The 20,238-nt window shown below is 44.3% G+C and overlaps 1 protein-coding gene across 2 annotated transcripts in view; it reads right to left on the bottom strand.

Annotated features, from left to right (window-relative positions):
- Positions 1–18,589, bottom strand: part of igf2bp1 (insulin-like growth factor 2 mRNA binding protein 1) — a 46,538-nt gene extending 27,949 nt beyond the window's left edge. For both annotated transcript variants that reach the window (XM_065964443.1, XM_020651608.3), the window contains exons 1-2: positions 17,956–18,589; positions 16,844–16,904 (exon numbers count right to left, since the gene is read on the bottom strand). In XM_065964443.1, the coding sequence (XP_065820515.1) occupies positions 16,844–16,904; positions 17,956–18,148 (254 nt within the window). In that variant the 5' untranslated portion in view covers positions 18,149–18,589. The remainder of the gene's footprint in view (positions 1–16,843; positions 16,905–17,955) is intronic.
- Positions 18,590–20,238: the final 1,649 nt, after the last annotated feature.

Below are 20,238 nucleotides of genomic sequence, written 5' to 3' on the forward strand. Positions count from 1 at the left end.
TAATTAGATTTTTAAGGGTAGGTGTAATAAGCTAAAGCTTCAGCCTACACCTTTTCGGTCAAAATGTTTTTGTTTTTTTCTTGTGACCGTAATAAAGTATTACTACTACTACTGTTAGCTGGAGGTGGAAGAAATCTATTTAATGCAAAAATCAAGATTCTTTTCTTCTGAGAGTTTTAGTCGATTTAAACTTCTATAAATCTTTTTTTGGGCTAATCAAGTTGCTCCCTGCTACATGCTAATGCTAGCTCTTTAACTCAGTAGAATGACAACCAGCCGGTCTGACAGATGAGTGGAGGAGATCCTGAAGTACTCATTCATAAACAGACTTTGAATCATGAATCGTTTTGAATTGATAATATATTATCTATCGACTCATGAGACACCCTAAAGATTTGCAGCCCTACAGTTAGCGACAGCCTCGTGGCTAACATCACAAAAAAAAGTCTGTTTTAATGCGACCTCTCACTGAAGCAAGGTTCAATAAAAAACGGGTTTTTGATGATTTAAAGGGTCACTGTGAGATTTAAGGTGTAAATAAAATATGGTCATTGTTTCTTTAAATTTGGGTGGACTGTATTTTTATTTTCTAACCTCAACCTTTTTATTTTCTAACCTCAGGAGCGACATTCACCTCTAAGTGAACGGAGCGGAGAGTTTATTTTTCTTTATTTTTCTTTCCTCCTGGGGTTAGGCTTCTGTGTTTTATTTTAAGGTCATTCATTAAAGGTTCTCTGTTTGTTGTATTTTCTTCTTTTGGTTAAAACTTCTCGTCTCCTCTTTTCATTCCAGGTTCATTATTATTAATTGTTGTTCCTCATCTCCTAAAGCAACCCGGGGAACGTCACCCGTACAGGAAGCAGAATCACGTTAAAGTGTCTCAAGTTTTGCAAACATGTTTCACAATTTGGCATTTGGCTTCCCAGCCACCGTACTTCAGCTGTGAAGAGTAAAAAACAAAGAGCAGGATTCAAATGAATCCTCCGCATTAAACTAAACGAGGAGTCATCGTTTATTAAGCAGCAATCTGAAGGTCGTTAAAAATCTTCCCCGACACGATTGAGTTTCTCCGTCGTGCATGAAATTTTGAAATCTGTGACAGGAAGTGCTATTTTCAGCTGCATCTGGGTCTGAGGGGTTTTCCCCCTTTTCATCGAGCAGCCTCTCGAGCTCCAAGTTTCCCCGACAGACGCAGAGAATGCAAAACCTCCAAACCCCCGAACATCAGCTCGTCTCTCTGCTGGAGGTTTAACATTCAGAGAAAACGGCTTCAACGTTTTTAATCATCACGACTTTCTCCTCCTCCGTCAGACTAAATGAATCCTTCTGCTTCTACAAGTCTCTCAACACACACACAGGATTCTCTGGAAGCTCCCACCCAGCATCACAATGCACAGCTACTGCGAAACCTCCCTCCACACACTCACACACACACACACACACACACATACACACACACTCTGCACCGGACCACGTGAGCCGGTGCAGTGGATGTGATATGGCACACCCCCGGCTAGCACACACCCACTTCAGAGGGAAAGAGAGATGGGGGGGGGGGGGTGAGGAGGGGGGAGGCAGAGCACATTACAGCGGTGGGGGGAGGGGACTCTCCCTCGCTCTCTCTTGCTCGCCGTCTTCTCTCTGCAGCTCATACATGTCTGCGTGTGTGTGTGTGTGTGTGTGTGTGTGTGTGTGTGTGTGTGTGAGGCATGTGACGCGCAGGCAGCGCCTCCATTTTAACTCTTTGAGAATCTCGGAGCAGGAAGAGAAGGAGGAGAGAGCAGAGGATCATGGGAGGGAACAATGAGACGAGGCCGGCGCTCTGTGTTTCAGCCTGAGATCGATAAGAAGAAGAAGAAGAAGTGATTGAATTTCTGATAAACGTCTCAGATTGTTGGTTTAAGTGTCTGACATCATCACAGAGCTGCAGAGAGAGAGAGAGAGGACGATTCTGTGACATCACTCAAACATGCCACTCTGCGTTTTCTAAATCCGCTGTTTAACCTCTGAACACGGGAGCTGCTGATCTGCCTCTGATCCTTTTTTATGTTCTGATATTTTTGGGGTTTTAAAACACAGTAAGTCAAACGTTCCTGGTCCTGAAGCGAGACAAACGTCTGCAGCGACACAGATCGGAGCCGCACGCCACTTCAAGCGCTACCTGAGCAACATGAAGGTCGTAATAAGATTTTAATAAAATGTTCTGGGAACCTGACGGTCGACACACGCATACTGTACTTTAAGCGGCTTCATTCAGCTCTCCTGCAGACACCACCACCTTCACCACACGTCTTCCTGCAAAGCATTCTGGTCCACGCCCTGCAGGTACGTCTTTTAACGTCCGAGTTTTAAGTCCCGCCCACACGACCTCGATTTCAGTTTTAAATCCGAGTTCCAGAGTGCAAACTGTCGTAGAAGGCACCGTCACCATGGTTACGCACGAGCTCAGTTCTCCTTCAGACATCAGCCATGAGCAAGTATGTGGACTACAACAACAATGGCCGACTCCTGAGTTCCAATTGAGACCTCTGACTCGAGTCACCTCATCGTCCGTCCACACTCAGGTCCGTGTGTTTACACCTCACCGCTCTGTCGAAGGAAGAGGAAGTGAGCATGCGCATGTTGTCTCATTACAAAGTCACACCGCCAACTAGTGGCTCAGCGTGTGTACTACAGCGTTTGTACTACAGCGTTTGTACTACAGCGTTTGTACTACAGCGTTTGTACTACAGCGTTTGTACTACAGCGTTTGTAGTCATCTTTGCAGAGACGGGTGCACGGCAGCTGTCATCAAAACGTTGTCGTCTGAATGCAGAACTTTTTTTGCAAAGAAAAACAAAAGTTTCCAGCTGATCGTTCTTGTGTAAACTGTAATCACCAGGACTGAAGTGTGTGTGAACTTTGACCTTTTTAAACAATCTGCAAGCAGATCAATCAGGTGAAATGTCAGGTGATATAAAAACACAACACAGACCCAGATTCTTCTCTCAGACGACGTCAAATCAGATCTTCCTCTCATGCAGCTGACGCAACTCGTGCTGCTGCAGACTCTCAGCACTGAAACACACACTCACACACACACACTAAACCAGAGCGCACACACACTCGGCCGTGAGTCATCAGAAACACTTCATGTTCATTTACGATGGGAAAAAAAAATGTCTGTCTAAAAATAAAACATCGACTCAAACTTACTATAACGATTTATCACCTGATGCTCAGAGTCTCTCCTCCTGTGCACACACACACAAACACACACACACAGTTTCTTAAGAAGTTGTCTGCAGGGGGAACCGTCTCTCTTGAAAATGTTTTTGCACAAACTTAAACTCTCTGCACGTTCTTTTACATTCTCGGTTTACCGACTTCACCTTCACAAAGTAAAAACCGAAGACGTTTGAACAGATTCATCGTGCATCAGGTCAGAAAAACCTCTGACATCGAGTGCAGAGTGTCTGCAACGTCATCCTCATGACACGGGAACACGACAAACAGAAAGTCAATCTATCAAAAGCTGTTTGTTTTTTTTTACCACAGCAGCTCGGTCTGTAGGACCCGGGTTGGGAACCGGTGTGGAGGCGCCCCTGAGCAAGGCACTGACACCCTCCACCAGCTCAGGAGCGCTCACTTTGGGCACCCTCCTCACTCTGAAAATAGTACAGGTGTGTGTGTGCATGTGTGTGTGTGTGTAGTATGTTCAACATTAGAGTGTAAAAGTGAATTTCCCCTCATGGGATTAATAAAGTAAATCTTCTTTTTCTTCTTCTTCTCACAGAATAGAATGATTTCTTGTTCGGTTAAAAAGAGGTGTAACAACCTGCAGAAGGTCAAAGAGCGAGAGACGGATTTTATCTGCTTTAAAAAATTACATTGATGATTCTCACGAGGTCAAAATGAAACTCGTCGAAGTTTCAGCACATGCAGGAAAATAAACTTCATTATTGTTTAAAGTGCCGGAGATGTTTTTAAAAATGTTTCATCAAAAAAAAAAAAAAAAAACTTTGAGAAAATCAAAATACAAAAACTAACACACTCGCTCACACACACACACTCGCAGAGGAAACGGGGAAAAAGACAGAGCAGGAAGTTCTATATGCGAAAGAGCAACTATCGAGACTCCTCCCACGGCCAATCAGAGCGCAGCATGGAACAGCTCCGGGCCTCTATAGGCTCCTTAATCTCCACGCTCTTTCTCATCACAGCTGAAAAAATGTCAAGAATGTCGGTCCAAGGTGCAACGAGCTCGCCCCGCCCCCTCTGCCTCACACACACACACACAGTTATGTTGGTCCACGGTGGGGGAGGTAAAGGGTTAAAGGTCATTAAAAACAAATAAAAAGGAAACAGAAAGAAGATCAAAATAATTTAAATTTCAGAAAGGTTTAAAAATTTTAATTCTGCAAAATTAAAATCTGGAGTCCACTTGGTCTGAGACCGAGACAGGACTGAGTAAAAATGCTTTTGATTCCTAAGCTTCAAAAAGTGGTCTCAAGACCGATTTTGAGTTCTAAAACACTATTTCACGCTGCACGCCATGAAAGTGAAACGGCACGGTCAGCGAGCGTGCGACTCTGTTAAAATGACGCCGTTCTCGGCTACTGATCCACTTTATATTTCAGGTTCAAACAGGAAACAGCGTCTTCTGCAGGACGAGAGGTTCGGGGATGTTCTCGTGCAAACGACAGATATCTAGAATAAAACTCTCCTGGGAGGCGAGCAGTTAATGAGCACTCGACGTACGGACACTTTAGTGCTCGAGGTGGACGGTGCGGGCTCGAATCCGACCTGTAGCTCCTTTCCTGCACATCTCTCTCTCTCTCTCTACCATTAACGCACAAAAAGCCAAAAAATAAACATTCTCAGAGACTTTGTGAGATGTGTGAGTTGGAGTCTCATTTTCTTTTGCACTGTACAAAATCTGATGATTTAAGAGAATTATTGTTTCATGAAGTAAATATTGGGGCGGACAGATGTGCAGAAACTGGAATGGCTGTTTAAGTTTAATGTGTTTAAACTTGATCATTTTGTTTCAAAAGCTTGGAAAAGAAGACAGGATATTCTGTTTAATTAGTTTGACTTCTTGCTTTCTCTTTTGTTTTGTGAGAATGAATATAGCTTACCTAGTGCACTCTGATCCGGGAACGTTTTTAATTTATGGAGTCATGTAAGCACCATGCGGGCTGGGCATATGGATGTATGACACAATAATAAAATTAAAAACTAAACGAAAACTCTAATTAAAAGTTTCTTCACAGCCAGGTGAGCTTCAAGAAGTCTGCCTCACGCCACTGAGAGCGTGTGCAGGAGGTCACTTGCAGAGAGTGAAGTTGTGGAAATAAAGTCACGTGATTTGCTGAATTAAGGTCGATCAGTTTGACGGTCGAGGCTTCAGAAACGACTGTTTGCATCGTTCTGCACTTCACAGAAACTCAAAAACAGTCGGACGACTTTCACAAAATAATAAAAAACACCTTCAACTGCTGCTTCATGTTCACTAACACACACACACGTATATATACACTACACGAGGGGCCCCGTCCGACATGCAGACTCCGCCCCCGCGATTGCGGCCCCAACCTCCCCCATCTCTTCTCCTATCTTTCTCCTTCTCTTTCCCTGCCGCTCATCGCTCAGATGTGTGTGTGTCCGTGCAGCGCAGTGTGTGTGTGTACCCAGATGTGTGTGTGTGTGAAATGTATTTTTAGTGAACGAGAGAGAGAGAGAGAGAGAGAGAGAGAGAGAGAGAGAGGAGACAGATGGTTTGATCCAGAGAGAAGAAACAATCAGAGAGATGGGCGGTTGAGGGGGGGGAGGGGGGTCTTAAAGAGACAGTACCCTCTTACCCCTTCACCTACATAAAGCCTCTCTGTATCTCGACCGCCCTCCCTCCGTCCCTCGCCCGCTCTGTTGTCATTTCTCTGCTCCAACGTTTCTACATCAACGTGTTAGAATGCAAACGCACAACGGGTCGATCGAGAAGTTTTTAAAAGTTTTAATGACTCCATTATTCTGTTTGTCACACAAACTGAGACCAGGGTGCTCTGAGACTGAGACCAGGACCAAGGCAGGACGAGTAAGACCAGGACCATAAATATCTCTGAAGACTCATCATCTTATGAGCAGCGTATCGCTCCCTTTAGACCGTAACACTGGGGAGGATTCCTTCTTTTAGAAAAGGTGTGATTTTGTTTTTATCTCAGTAATGAAGTTTGAAAAACAGCCGATCAGTGGATTTAAAATCTGGAGTCCGCCCCGCCTGAGACCGGGACAAGAGCGGTTACCTTCAGAAAGTCTCCAGACCAAGAACAACAATGATTCAAATCTTTCACCCTCTGCAGGATGATGTCATCAGAAGTCCTGCCAGACGCTACAGCCGAAATTATTCTTAACGACATGGGAAACGTTTTCTACTATTTAAGAAAGAAAAAAAGTTTCTCTTTCTCGTAAACATTTTTTTATTTATTTATTAATTCTCTTAATTAGCGTCCCACGGTCGGCGCTCCCCGTCTGCTCGAAGGCGAGTCTGAAGTCTCGTCTCTACAAACAGAAACACGCCAAGTCTCTCCGAGCAGCCGGACTGAGAGCTAAGAACGACGAGCATCGACTCGGTCTGAATGTGACTCTGGTGAGCGGCCATAACGGACACGCCACGCCTCCACGGTAACCGACGACCTCACTGAGAGATATTTCTGTTTATTTTAAACTCTGATGAACATTCAGATTTTATTCCCGTTGATTGATTTTATTTATTTTTATTTTAGGTTTCAAAGATTCTGAAAGACGTGACGCGTTTTAAATCTCCCAGCAGCCTCGGGTTTGAAGGGTTAAAAAATGGCGGTCGGACAAACAGTCTGAGTTTATAACAACAGAGAATCAGACTAAGGAATATAATCAAAACCACAGAAGAAGAAAAATTCATTCAGTTGATGATTTAGTGACAGTTACTGAAAAACAGAAAATAGAGTTTAAAAACTTTTTTTTAAATATATTAAATGACAAGAAATAATTTATCAAAAGGCCAAAAAAATAAATATTAATATACAAAAATATAAAATATGAAACACAGAGATCACGTTAAAAAACAAGATTAAAGTCGTAAAACTAACGAGATTAAGATCTTGTTATTTACAGGAATAAAAATTGTAAATTTGCGAAAAGAAATTTGTAAAATTAACGAGAATAAAGTCGTAATTTTAAGAGATTAAAAACTGTTATTAAAAATGTACAAAAATAAAAACATAAATGATTGGGAGTAAAGTCGTAATTTCACGGGAATAAAGTCGTTAATTAAGGAGCTTGAAGTCGTAAACTAAGAAGATTAAAATTTAAAAATAAATTAACGAGAATTAAATCCTGAATGAACGAGATCTGGATCCCGTTATTAACTAAAAAAGTCGTTAAATTGTAGATTAAGGAGAATAAATTTGTTATTTAATGAGAATAAAGACGTACTTAACGGGGGGAAAAAGTCGCAATTTAACGAAATAAAGTCAAAATTTTACAAGATAATAATTATCTCTCCCTAGTTTACGAGAAAGTCATGAATTAACGAAAATAAAGTTGTGACGCAACGTGATGAAAGTCTCTGAGGACCGACCTCTCTGGACTTTTAAAGTTTAAATAAATAAAACTTTGATGTGTTTGTAATTCAGGTAAAAACGTCTCAGGCGTTGAATTTGAACTCAAACTAAAAAACACAAGAAGTTAATAAACGCTCCTCGTTACTCAAAAATACTTTAATATATAAACGTTTAACTTCTCTTACAGCGGCGGGCTTTAAAATGACGTGACACTACTTTTATCCAGGGCGGGCGACGAGCCTTTAAATATTTTAGACGGGAAAGATTTAACGATTAAATACGACACAGAAAGAGGATTTAAATTCTCAGAGCGAGGAGGACGCCGACCCACTGCAGACGAGCAGCGTTCTGTCTTTGTCAGGCAGATGTTGACATTCATCTTTATATTTGAGTTGAGCTGAGAGAGGGAGAGAGAGAGAGAGTAAAGCGAACTCGCCCTTTAATTTAAAGTTTCTCACTAAAGTGGTTTAAAGAAACAAACCTAGAAACCTCTAAACTGGATTTCTGTCTCTTTGCTTTTGATTGACTTCTTCCTGCGTGCAGTAACGGAACATTTGGTGCATTTAAATGTTTCTGCAGGACGTTTTTTCTGCTTCCTGTTGAAGGATTACGGCGACCTGCAGCTCCACGGTGACGCATGAAGACTTTCTTTAAGTCGCTGACACGTCTCCTCCGTCGACAAACACAAAGAGCTTTTGTTAGAACTGAAACTTAACCGGCTGCAAAAAAAAAAAGAGGAGTAGCTTCCACGTCCGCTCTCAGTTTATCAGAGAGGAACAAACAGAAAGAAGAAGAAGAAGAAGAAAAAGAAGAAGAAGAAGAAGAAGAGGAGCTCTGAAGAAAGTCTGACATCAAATCTCAAACACATGCATGTTTCTGTCTCTTCATCTCTCTGTCTCGCTCTTTTTGTCGGCTCGCTCTCTCAAACGCTGGAATGGTGCAGAGAACATGGCAACACGCCAGGCATGGGGGGGGGGAACCGGGGGGGAGAGAGAAATGGACATACTGTACCAGAGAGAGGGAGAGAAGAAAACAACGAGAGAGAAGTATGAACAGAGAGAGGAGGGAGGAGGACCCATCGCCTCCTCTCGTGTCTGCGCCCAGCGGCCGCCTCCCTCCCTCCCTCCCTCCATCCCTGCACAGAGGTGTCGCTGCCAGACGATTGGTCGCACCCCCCTAGATCCCTCCGCCCACTGTCCCCTCCTCCTCCTCGTCCTCGCCAGCCATGAGAGGCGAGGAAGATGAGCCATGGCGTGCTTCTCCTCTGACTCTCCCTGCTGCTGCTGCACACACACACACACACACACACACACACACACACACACAACCACAGCTCCACACATGCATCGAACATTTAAAGGTGCAACACACTTTGCACAGCGCAAAAATGCAAATTAAAGAGCACAGCTGCAGAACACGAGAAACACAACCTTGACCATGATGGAGGAGAATGACGAAACAGAAATTAACAGCAGAAGAAGAAGAAGAGAGAGAGAGAGAGCGAGCAAGCAGGATCAGAGCCGCCGTCTCATCGCATGCCCAACGAGAGGCAGGAGGAAACGAGCGTGCAAACCAGGAGCATCAGTTTGATTCATACCTGATACCAACACTGTGATATCAGCAGCTCAGACTTCTTCTCCAACAGAGATCAGATTTACTAATGCCCCCTGAAGAGCCCAAAACAGGATCAGCTTTCTGTGAGTCCACCAGTCCATGCACTGGTTTTCACCCTTCAAGACGAGCTGCACTCAGCCGCCATCACTCCCGTGTTCAAACAGCAAAGACGAATAACTTTCAGTCGTTTATAAGAAGGCGACAGCAGAGGAACAACAGCGCCGACAGAGATTCTAGCGCTTGGCGGCCTCGCGACACATTTCAGTTTTATTTTATCGCTTCTGCTCGCCAGAGGAGCCGTCAGGATCAAGATTCAGTCATTGTTTCTTGTTCCAGAGCTTTTTAACAGGAGATCTATTTTATGCAGATGTTTCCCGCTCTCACATGAAGACTGTTTCTGGAAAAATGTTGTTCACACATGAACCTCAGAGTGCAACACAAGACATTTCTATCAATGCTACGTGTAGATGAAGAGAATCTCAATGTGAACTAAATAGGGGAGAAGAACATCCTGGAGAACAGGAAACATGAAGCAGCAGGTTGATTAGAGCACAGAGATGGTAGAGGTGGCGTGCAGACAGTCTATGGTCGTGCAGCGATCACAGGGAATAAAGGTCACCACCCCCTCCCACTGGCTCCAGGTGAATTCTCCAGATTACATCCTGCTGTGTTCTCACGTCAGCTCACTCTGACTTTCTGCAGAATAAATACGAAGAGGCTGGAGGAGAAACTCCAGGTGAAGTCTGACGTTTAACTTGGAGAGTTTCCCGACAGTCATCGAGCAGATTTATAGCGGCACATCCTGATTAAAAAAAATATTCAGATTCTAAAAGCTTAATCCTCCTCAGTTGATCGATCACAGCATCAAGTTCATCTTCATCATCCAAAGACTGCTGAAGCCTGATTGGTCGATACTGCTCGAGCTACAAGCAGGAACCAGAAAGCTTCCAGACACGTCATTGGTTGCTGTGACTACAGACGATGCACTTTGTAAATAAATGTGTAGAAACTCAGACAGAACGAGGATGTGTTTCTATCATGTCACCTGCTCTTCTTTAAATCTGAACACCTGTCAGAACATTCAGGTATCAGGAAACTAAAGATCACAGAATCACTGATCCTGACGTCTACACCTCCGCCGTGTTGACCATGAAGGGAAAGACGTCTTCTGGCGCCTCATTCTCAGACTTTGTTATAAACTTTAGTCCTGCATTTCTGGAAATTATTTAGCTGCAACTATTTTCACATCAGTTTGAACTTTACTGCCTGTTCCAGACAAAGTGAAGAGAATAGTCTCCCACTGTGAGGTGCATGTGTGAACAACCAGATCAGGAGGATTTTAGGAGCAGTCCTCCTGAAACGATCTAGATGTTTTCAGATTTGTGCAGACAAGGTCAAAAAGCACAGCTCATTTACATATTTAAAGGTGCAGACACAGAAACAGCCTGTTCTGAGCAGGGTTGAAATAGAGGGGTTTATAGACATGATCAAATACAGGATCAGAGTGGATTTAGAACAAGAAACTTCACACACATGTTTTAAGAAGCTCTGAAGAAGAGGAGGGGGATATGTGACCTTTAAAAAAAATAATAAAAAAAATCTTTTAAGGTTAATTTGCAAACGTTTCATCACACCGGCTGAGAATAAGAACCAGACTGAAGACGGATTTGCAGACGGGGATGTGATGGCGGTCGATGTTTCAGGAGAAGATATTTTAAAGCTCCACGTTCACACAGAACCAACAGACTGGTTTCTCTACCTGCACATTTCTGCAGTTAGATTTTGGGGCCTTCATTAGAGAGGACAGCTGAAGAGAGACAGGAAACGCTGGGAGGAGAGGAGAGCGGGGGGACGACATGCAGCAGAGGGCCGAGGCCGGACCCAAACCCACAATGAGGACCCTAGCCTCTGCACGTGGGGAGCGTGACACAACCACTAGGCCATCCCCCTCCCTGCACATTTCTAACTCCAGAAAATGAGTTCAGAGCGACAGAGCTGCACAGTGACGGAGCCGAGTGTTTATAATCCATGTCTTCATGAAAGTGACGGCCTGATGTGAAGACATCTGTCCACGCTGTGAGGAGAGACGGCCAATGAGAAGAGGAGGATTCTCTCTCTCACACACACACACACACACACAGTCATGCATGCACAGTGACAGTCAGCTCCTCAGAGCCGCTCAGTATTTCTTTAAATTAAACATGTTTAATGTGTGAGCGAGTGGCGAACGTTAACTAGAACACACGAGGATTAACACATGAGAGGTTGCATAAGACGAGCGAGGACCGCCGAACACCAACGCCATTCTTCTTCAGTTTGAAGATGAGAAATGGCCGAATCCGTCTTTGATTCTTGTGTCTAAAATCACACGTTTTTTGAATGAAGTCTGGAGGGATATTCATGAGCTCCTGCTCCAGATGAAGACGACAGACGGAGGCTGGAGGGTCTGTGTGCTCACCAGAGACCGGACCGGAGAGGCCCGACCGGAGGAACCGATGGCACAAAAATAAATACTAAACCCACCCTGAGGACTAGAGGAGCCTAGCTGGCTAAATGAGACTTTGTATTTAATGTAAGAAACAAACATGGCTGCAGCAGTAAAGTACTTCTTTTGTTTTTAAGATTTATTTTGGGGGATTTTTATGCCTTCATTGGAGAGACAGTGTAGTGGGAGGAGGGGGATGATGTGCAGGTCAGATTTATACCCGGATCCCACGCCTGGAGGACTACAGACTCCAAACATGGGGTGCACAAACTAACCACAGATTTTATCATTTGGAACGTTTTCTGCATGACGTTGAAATCTGCAGCAACGTGTCACGACTGTTTTCTGTTTTAGTGTTTGTGGTAATGAAACTCTGGACGCGCTGAACTCTTGCCTCACATATCAAAAGATCTTCAAAAAATCCGGTACCACGTGTTTGTCAGACACACGATGCATCACAGAGCGCCACAGGCGGTCATCCCTGCCCGTGTCCATCACGCTCTATAACTCCTCCCTTTGAGAGTCAGAACTGAAAACGAACATCAAACAAACTGAGCAACACGTCTGTAAACCGTCAATTATTTTATCAGTCGTTCACGAGTGCTATACCTGGATGACGCCGTCTGACTAGCGGTTATGTCGCACGCCTCATTTACGGAGGCTGCAGCCGCTGTGGGTTCAAATCTGACCTCGGCCCTTTGCTGCACACCACCCCCCCCTCTCCTCCAGTCGTTTCCTGTCTCTTTTCAGCTGTCCGATTCCAATAAAGGCAGAACAGCCCCCAAAAAAATCTTTAAATCAGACAAAAAGCGACCGCAAGGGAGAGCGCCGTCTAAATGACATGAACGCACAAAAACATTAAGCGAGTGTGCAGGAGTCTGTGTGGAGGTCAAAAACAAGACATGACCCGATGCCGTGTTGGCAGGACTTCTATCTTTGCTGCAGCGATATCGTTTGATCTGTGATGACGACACGACATGTACGTGGTCAAACGCTGCACACGTTCAGCTGAAGTCGTTTTAACACACAAACTGTCGTTCACACCGACGACCTCCTCTGAGCTTCTAAATAAAGAAAACAACGATGGAGAAACGTTTGCAGGTTGAAGTGAATCACAGCTTGAAGTTTTGCATGTTTCATAAGTTACATAACGTTTATACGAGGTGAAAAATGCTGCTTTTGTTTTGGTTCCCACACAGTGACCCCGCTGGACCTCCTCCGCGCTGAAACACGAGTCCAACATGAGAACACAGAGAGACCGAAGAGACGCTTTAAAGGGAGCGAGACGGCGTGCAAACAGACGCCAATCACACATCTACAGACTCAACGCTAACACAGGAACATTCACAACATCACATTAATAAAATATCAAAGTATGGAGTATTTAGAAGAGTCTGCAACAAACTCCAGGCTGAATCTACTCATGAAGTCAGACGACATCAGCCTGCACACGTTAACGTTAAAGGAAGCGCGCACGCAATGAGACAACTCAAGATTATTACGTTAAAACGATGTCGCTTCAAAATCAACTTTCATGATGCAGCTCGTCGATGCTGAGAATATCTTTTTCTGCTTTTCACTCAAGTTTCACGTAATGCAAACATTTTTTAAAACCAGATTCCTGCACAGACATCTTCAAGTATTTATTTAACCATAATGTGACCATCAGAGGCTTGCTTTGGAGAATAATCTGCAGGTTTTTAATCTCTAGAGCGCCATCGTTAACCCCTCAACGCTCGTGTAGAATAATGTTCACAGTGCAGCTTCTCAGCAGCAGCAGCACACACACACACACACACACACACACACACACACACACACACACACACACACACACACACACACTGCGAGAGCACAGAGGGTTAGCATGCTAACTGAAACATCACAGGTTGTAAATACACACAAGCTCAGAGGGGCTGATTAAACTCTGTAAATTAAGTACAAGCTTTAGAAATATTTAACTGACTCTCATCGGGTGTGAAACATTTTTAACACGTTTGGATTTATTTATTATTTTTGCTGCTTTGAGAATTTTTTGTTTTTATAAAAGATAAAGCAGTGATTTCAAACATCCACTCAAACCAAGTTTTAAATTTTTTTTCAACAAGAGCTGCAACAAAATGATATTTTTCAGACGAGGGGGAAAATTCTACATGTTGGCATTAAATTAAAAATCTTTGTGCACGCTTCACGCGGACGCTGTGCAGACGCCTTTCTGTCGTTTACACTTCGAGCACGAGGACGCCTTCAGAGCTTTTCTGTAGCTGTTGTACGTTTTCTTCACTCTCACTCTCTGCAGGAATTCTATACATTTTTCTCTCCAGAGAGGAGGGCTTGTTCCCTCTCAGTGACCCCCCCCCCTCCTCCTCCTCCTCACTCACTCACTCACACACACACACACACACACACACACACACACACACACACACACACACACACACACACACACACCCCCTCCAGCCCCCGCTCTCCCCTCCCCACCTCGACCACTCCTGCTGACCTCAGCCTGACACACATTTCAGTCAACTTCATGATGAAAATTACGACTGTCTCTGTCATTTAAAACCTTTCAGTCTCCATCTCACAGCGCTCACTTTTAATCCAGACACACTCACACACTCACAGTGGACGTGGTCAGGGGGTCAGGGGCGTCCCTGGGCTGCGCCCCCCTGCAGCCTATACGGGGGCTTTAGCATAAACACTTATAGAATAAAAAGAAAGGAATATAACCATAGAAGTTCCCTTACAGGAGTGGGCCCCCTCCCCCCTCACATAAAGGGTTTGTTCCTAGCCGCCCCTCCCTCCCACGCAAACACACACACACACACCTCCACCGAGGCTCCATGTCGACACTCGAACTACACAGAACAACTTTCTACTAGAAGTGTTTATAGCAAAATAACACTAAATCCACACTAATGACACCAAGCAGGAGCAGCTGTTTGAGAAGTTTCATTAAAAACATGTCAACATTAAAATACGTAATTTATCAGTATATTTATAAGAGAACGACGTTACAAGGCCCCAACACCCAAATTAACGCCCACCAATAATACCTAACCATTTTTATTCAATAATAGTAATTTAAACCCTTACTTTATAGTTTTGTCTATTTTTACACCAAAACAACCGACAGGTAGAATATGTGAAAATTTAAATTCACGCGGATTAATTTGAAACGTAATTTGAATAATTTGGCTCCCGCTGTTTCAACATATAACGGCCATTTTAAGAAATGTCCATAAAAAAGGTCTCTACTTATTTAAAACCCACGTCAGTATAACTTATCATCATAACGGTGTATTTGAGCAATTAATCAAAGCCAGTTTAGCCGTGAAGGGGTAAAGTAGGCCGTTGAGGAGACCCGGAACTACACACGGTGTTAAAAAAAAAATCCCTCCGCGTGTTCAGCGGTTCACAGCGTCGCCATTTTGCCCTCACAGCCTGACGTGGAGAGCTTCGTGGGTGCTCCATGTGCAGAGGAGCCACGGAGGGCCTCAGCTCAACCCACGGTGCCCCCCTTTGCTCCCCCCACAAATCACCTTTGTCACGAAGGTTACATCAGAGACGTTGGGGGCCACGAAAACACTCAATAATTAACCGTCATCCTGAGAGAGGGAAGCCACCACGGCCCGGTGCCGCCATGTTGGCTCATTTTAAAACAGTATGGCGAGTGACCCGTTTGAGCAGATTTACAAACATTAACATCTTTAATGAACTGTTTTTAGTCTTTAAACACATCTACACTAACAAATAAGCACAGCTGAGGTTTTAAAATCCAAAATGTCTTCTTCGTTTGTTCATATGGCGCAACCACAATCTGCTTTAATTTGAACACGTGGCCACAATCACGTAAAATGACGTAATTAATCACCTCAACAACATGTTAGAATTTATTTAAGGCCAAAAATAAATCAAAAGGACGAAATTCACGCTCACTTTTGTGTGGTAAAGTGTGAAAAGCACGTGTGTGGCCCGTAATGGCGGAACATGGAGGCTGACCTCGTATCTGTGCCAAAGGTCACAGGCATGAATAATGATATATCACAGATTCTATAAACCTGCTTGAAAACCAGGTCAAATCCGAGCAGCTCGCCTATATGGACCCCAGTTTAAACCACAAGCAGCTGTCAGAGCTACAGGTAATGTTTTCATTCAAATGCATTAAACACAAAACTGCATTCCACATATAATTAAAATGATAAACACCACTATTTTATACATCTATTCTTACACGACAACTGACTGCAAACTATCATCTAAATAAACACCAGGCTTAGAGAATGAGATTAAAATGAATATGTACGTTAATTTGACAAAACAAGTAGGAGTCTGTCTGCAATTAATATTTACATACAAAATTAAACAACTCATTAAAATGATGTAACTTCACTTTAAGGAATTCTACTTCAAGGATTTTTAAATTGATTACTAGCTCGTGATGTGTGTGTGTGTGTGTGTGTGTGTGTGTGTGTAAACTTACTACACAAATAGTTTACGTGACATTAAAGTTAAAAACCCCTATTTCTGACTTTTATTTATTTATGTCTATTATTTTTGTGTGTGTTTTTCCAACGTGCTCTCTCGTGATGCAGCTGAATATCAACAAAGGATTTTCTTATATTTAAATGCATGTAAATAATTTGCATTAAAAGGCAAGTGAACTACAAACTCGTACACACGACGTGCACGTTTCCCCAACCAAGCTCGTCCGTGTGTATGTCTAAATATCCTGTTAAATAAATATAGTGTGTCAGACTTTGGGACGTGTTTTTAGCAGGATCGTTGCAGAATATGATCTGAACATGCCAACAAGGATTCACTCCACCAACAGCAACCTTCTCCCCAAATGAGCAAGGAGAAGTCTGCACAGCTCGGCAGCAGAAAGCTGAAACAGTTTCACAGCAATGGCCGACAAAGTTGAGGCTCCGCTCACTCACAAACACACCAACAAGCAACCAAACAAACCAACCGAAACACAACCTGCAGAATGCTTCACACACTCACAAAACACGTGTGTGTGTGTGTGTTCTCAAAGTAACCAGCAATATGTTGATTCAGTTGTACGTAGATGAGAGAAAGGCCTGTACGAGGTGGTGCAACACATTAAGGGGGGTTTAGAGAGGGGGGAGGGGGGGTATGGTGTTATGGATTTGTTTGGTACCTTTGCTTCTTGGGGACAGAGTGCTCGACCTCGATACGTTTCCCCTGAATCTCCACTTTACCTGAAAAACAATTAAAAACACGAAGTCAGGACACACTGGTGCTACATGCTAACTGTTTACTAGCAGTGGCAGGCCCAAGAGGAGGGTGTAGGCTGTGTTATGAACACACAGCTCACGTTAGAGCTCTTCTTAAAGTTTAAGGTTTTATATTTAACAAGAAGCTACACGAAGCTGATAGGAAAGGGGCAGGGTGCAGGTTCAAAGGGCCCAAACAGGAACTGTAAAGTAGGCTCCATAATGAGCCACTCAAACCCTCATACGTATGATCCACGACACTTACATGAGTGTTATATTTTCTGACACCATTCAGGGTCCTATCAGTGTCTCTCAGTTTGTGTTTTGTGAGGATTCCTGCAGAAGAAGCTGCAGGCATGGCGACCTTTCGTCCTCACGTTACGAATAAACCAAATGGTGAGAAATACACGCAAATAAAAAAACAGCTGAGTGCAGGTTTGACACCAGCTGTGATTAAATTCTTATTTCTGTGTTCGTGAAGGTTCAGGGCATGTGTTAGAGTAAGAAACGGTAGGATATTTGTCTATCTTTGTCATAGTGGGCAGCCGGCTTAAAGGGGGAGGGGAGCCAGCGAGGCTTCATTATATATCACAGGAGAGTCAGTCCAATGCTAGGCTTCAAAATGTCACTCACATACAAATATAAGCCTCGAACACAAACGCTGTGATCACCACAGGAGGAATTACAGAGATCTTAATGAGGCTGCAGCATTGTGTGTGGTTGTAAGAAATGAAGGGGCTCTGGTGTAACGATATAGCTTTACGTTTACACTACGTGTGTCCCTCCCCCCTTGCAAAAGTTGAATGGCTCCCCTGGGTGTTCAGCTCTCCATTCAGCTACTATCAATAAAAAATAATTGTGTGGATGTGTTTTAATCTCGCATGATCACGGAGGAGCCCCGCAGGAGGACGGGGAGAGAATCTGGGGCACACCGCCGAAAGGTGTGCGAGAAGCCGCGGCTCTACCACCGCTCCCCCCCTACTCACAATGAATGAAAGTAAAGGTTGTGGGGTCTCCTAAGACCTCCTGAACTCACCAGAAAACGTCTCGATGGCCTTCATGGCCCACTGATCGTCCGGACAGTCCACAAATGCATAGCCGGTTTTCATGAGAAACTGTCCGGAGTAGGGGATCTTGTGTTCGTCAAAGGTTTTTCCTAAGTCCTCAGCAGTCACGCTGTCGCTTAGATTCCCAATGTACAGCTTGTGCATGTTGGTTACTGTTTGCATTACTCCAGAGAAACGAAAACAAAAAACACAAAGGAAAAAAAAAACACCCCCAAAAATATCTCAAATAAAAGCCAGCGAATAAAAAAAAGTTTCTGCCGTTAATTCGCTTTTTAGAGCAACACGATCTTCACACTCTGTCAGGCAAATTAAATTAAATTCTCCGCTGCAAACTCAAACACAAAAAAAGAGATTTTTTAAAAAGTGTAAAAGCGGACGCGGGTGTTGAATTTAAATCCAGTTTGTGTGAGTGGAGCAGGAGGATGCGGCTCCAGCAGAGTACAGCAGCCTGTAGCCTCGGAGGAGGAGGAGGAGGAGGTGGTGAGTGTACTGGTGGTACTGGTGGATTTTGGTGATGGGTCTGTGGTGGAAGAGTGGGGAAAAAACTATGGCGGGATCAGGTCGGGAAAATGTTTTCCTCTCTCTCCGCCTCTCTCTCTCTCAGTGATCCGGCGGAGGGGAGACGCCGCCCCTCCACCGACTCACCAAGAGGAAACCACGTGGTGTGTGTGGAGTAGGTTAGAGAGGGGGGGGGGGAGGAGGAGGAGGAGGCACCCCCCCCTCTCATCTCATCCGAGGGTATTCACCAGATGAGCGCGTGTGTTCATGTGCACGCGAGAGAGAGAGACCCCTGTGCTCGTGCCATTCTGTACTGTACTCGTGCTTTTATGCAACACGACGTGGCCACACCACGCATGCGCCTAACGACCCCTACACTCCGTGCAGGCAACGATGATCCTATATATGGGAGTACGGGGTCTCTTACGTGACACATCAGGAGTTTTAGCTTAAAGCTAAGAGCGGGAAAACTTCTGTTGATTTTATTACTTTAGTCTCGTGCTCTGAACTGACGGAGGCCTCTGGGTGAAGTGAGAGGTTAATTTAAATAAAAAAAGACCCCGCCTTATTATTCTATAGCCCCCCCCCCCCCTCTGTGGATGGAGACGGTGCGTGGTCATGATGTTACATAAATGACCTATGGTGAACCTCAGGGTGCTGCGAGCCGGGAACAAAAGGTCTGGGGGCCCCATTTTTTGCCTCAGGGGCCTCGAGGGTAGAGCTACTGGAAACCCTCCACCCCACTCACTGCCTCCTCCACCCACCACCCCCATTAACTGAAACAATGAATCAAACATGGCGGCGGATCTGCACCGCGCAGCGTTAGCTTGCGTTTCACCCTAAACAATCCAGCTTCTTCTAAAACCAGTGGTCGTTGTGCTGGTTCTGTAAGGTCACGGCTTTCAACAGGCCACACCGAGCCTTGGGCGCCCCACCCCGGCAGCCTGTTGTGTTTTATCATATTTGTGAGTGGGGGGGGGGGGGGGGTGTTGCAGAGGAAGTGACTGAATGGCGCAGTCGCTGGAAAAACTGCACCACACACTCCCTGCGCCTCTCTGCGTGGACGAAGGCTTATCAAAATGGAGGCTGACTGACACACAGGCCTGCCTCCCCCCTCTACACGCACACACACACACGCACACACACACACACTCTACATGCAGCCTGCGCCTTCAGGTTCTGTTTTGGTGTAAATTTCAACAAGTATGGCTTTAAACTTTTTTAAATCACCCGTCTCTCTCCTCCGTGTTGTTGGAGTTTAATGCCACGCCGTGTCTACACGCCCACGCAGCCGACGTGGCACCGTGGTGCGCCCGCCTGGTTAGAAAATGGCTCCTTCACACAAAATGGATCCAAACTATCCAACTGGTGGCGTAGAAATCATTCCTACTAGTTGGTTGAATTTTAAATAATTAGGAACATGTACCTTCCCTGTTACGCGTGGGACGTAATCAGCCGTTTTGTCCTTTTAAAAAAAAAAAAATCTGGCAGTTACTTTTTATATGGCTTTAATTAAGTCATATTTCATAATTTATATGTTTAATGACACATACATTTGAGTCTTTAAAGAGTATATTTGCAGCATGTTTGAGACTAAATCAACAAATGTGTTAAAACTTTCAAATATTGAAATTAATCTTAAATTAATCTCATTATCATCCTCAGTATTAAAGTCACACACAGTCTGCAGGGCTGAACGAGCCCGCTATTAATAATTCAGTTATCGTAGCTGTAGGATGACGTCATCTATTAAT

The sequence above is a fragment of the Labrus bergylta genome, chromosome 16, assembly GCF_963930695.1.
Source record: "Labrus bergylta chromosome 16, fLabBer1.1, whole genome shotgun sequence".
In the NCBI taxonomy this organism is placed as follows: domain Eukaryota; kingdom Metazoa; phylum Chordata; class Actinopteri; order Labriformes; family Labridae; genus Labrus; species Labrus bergylta.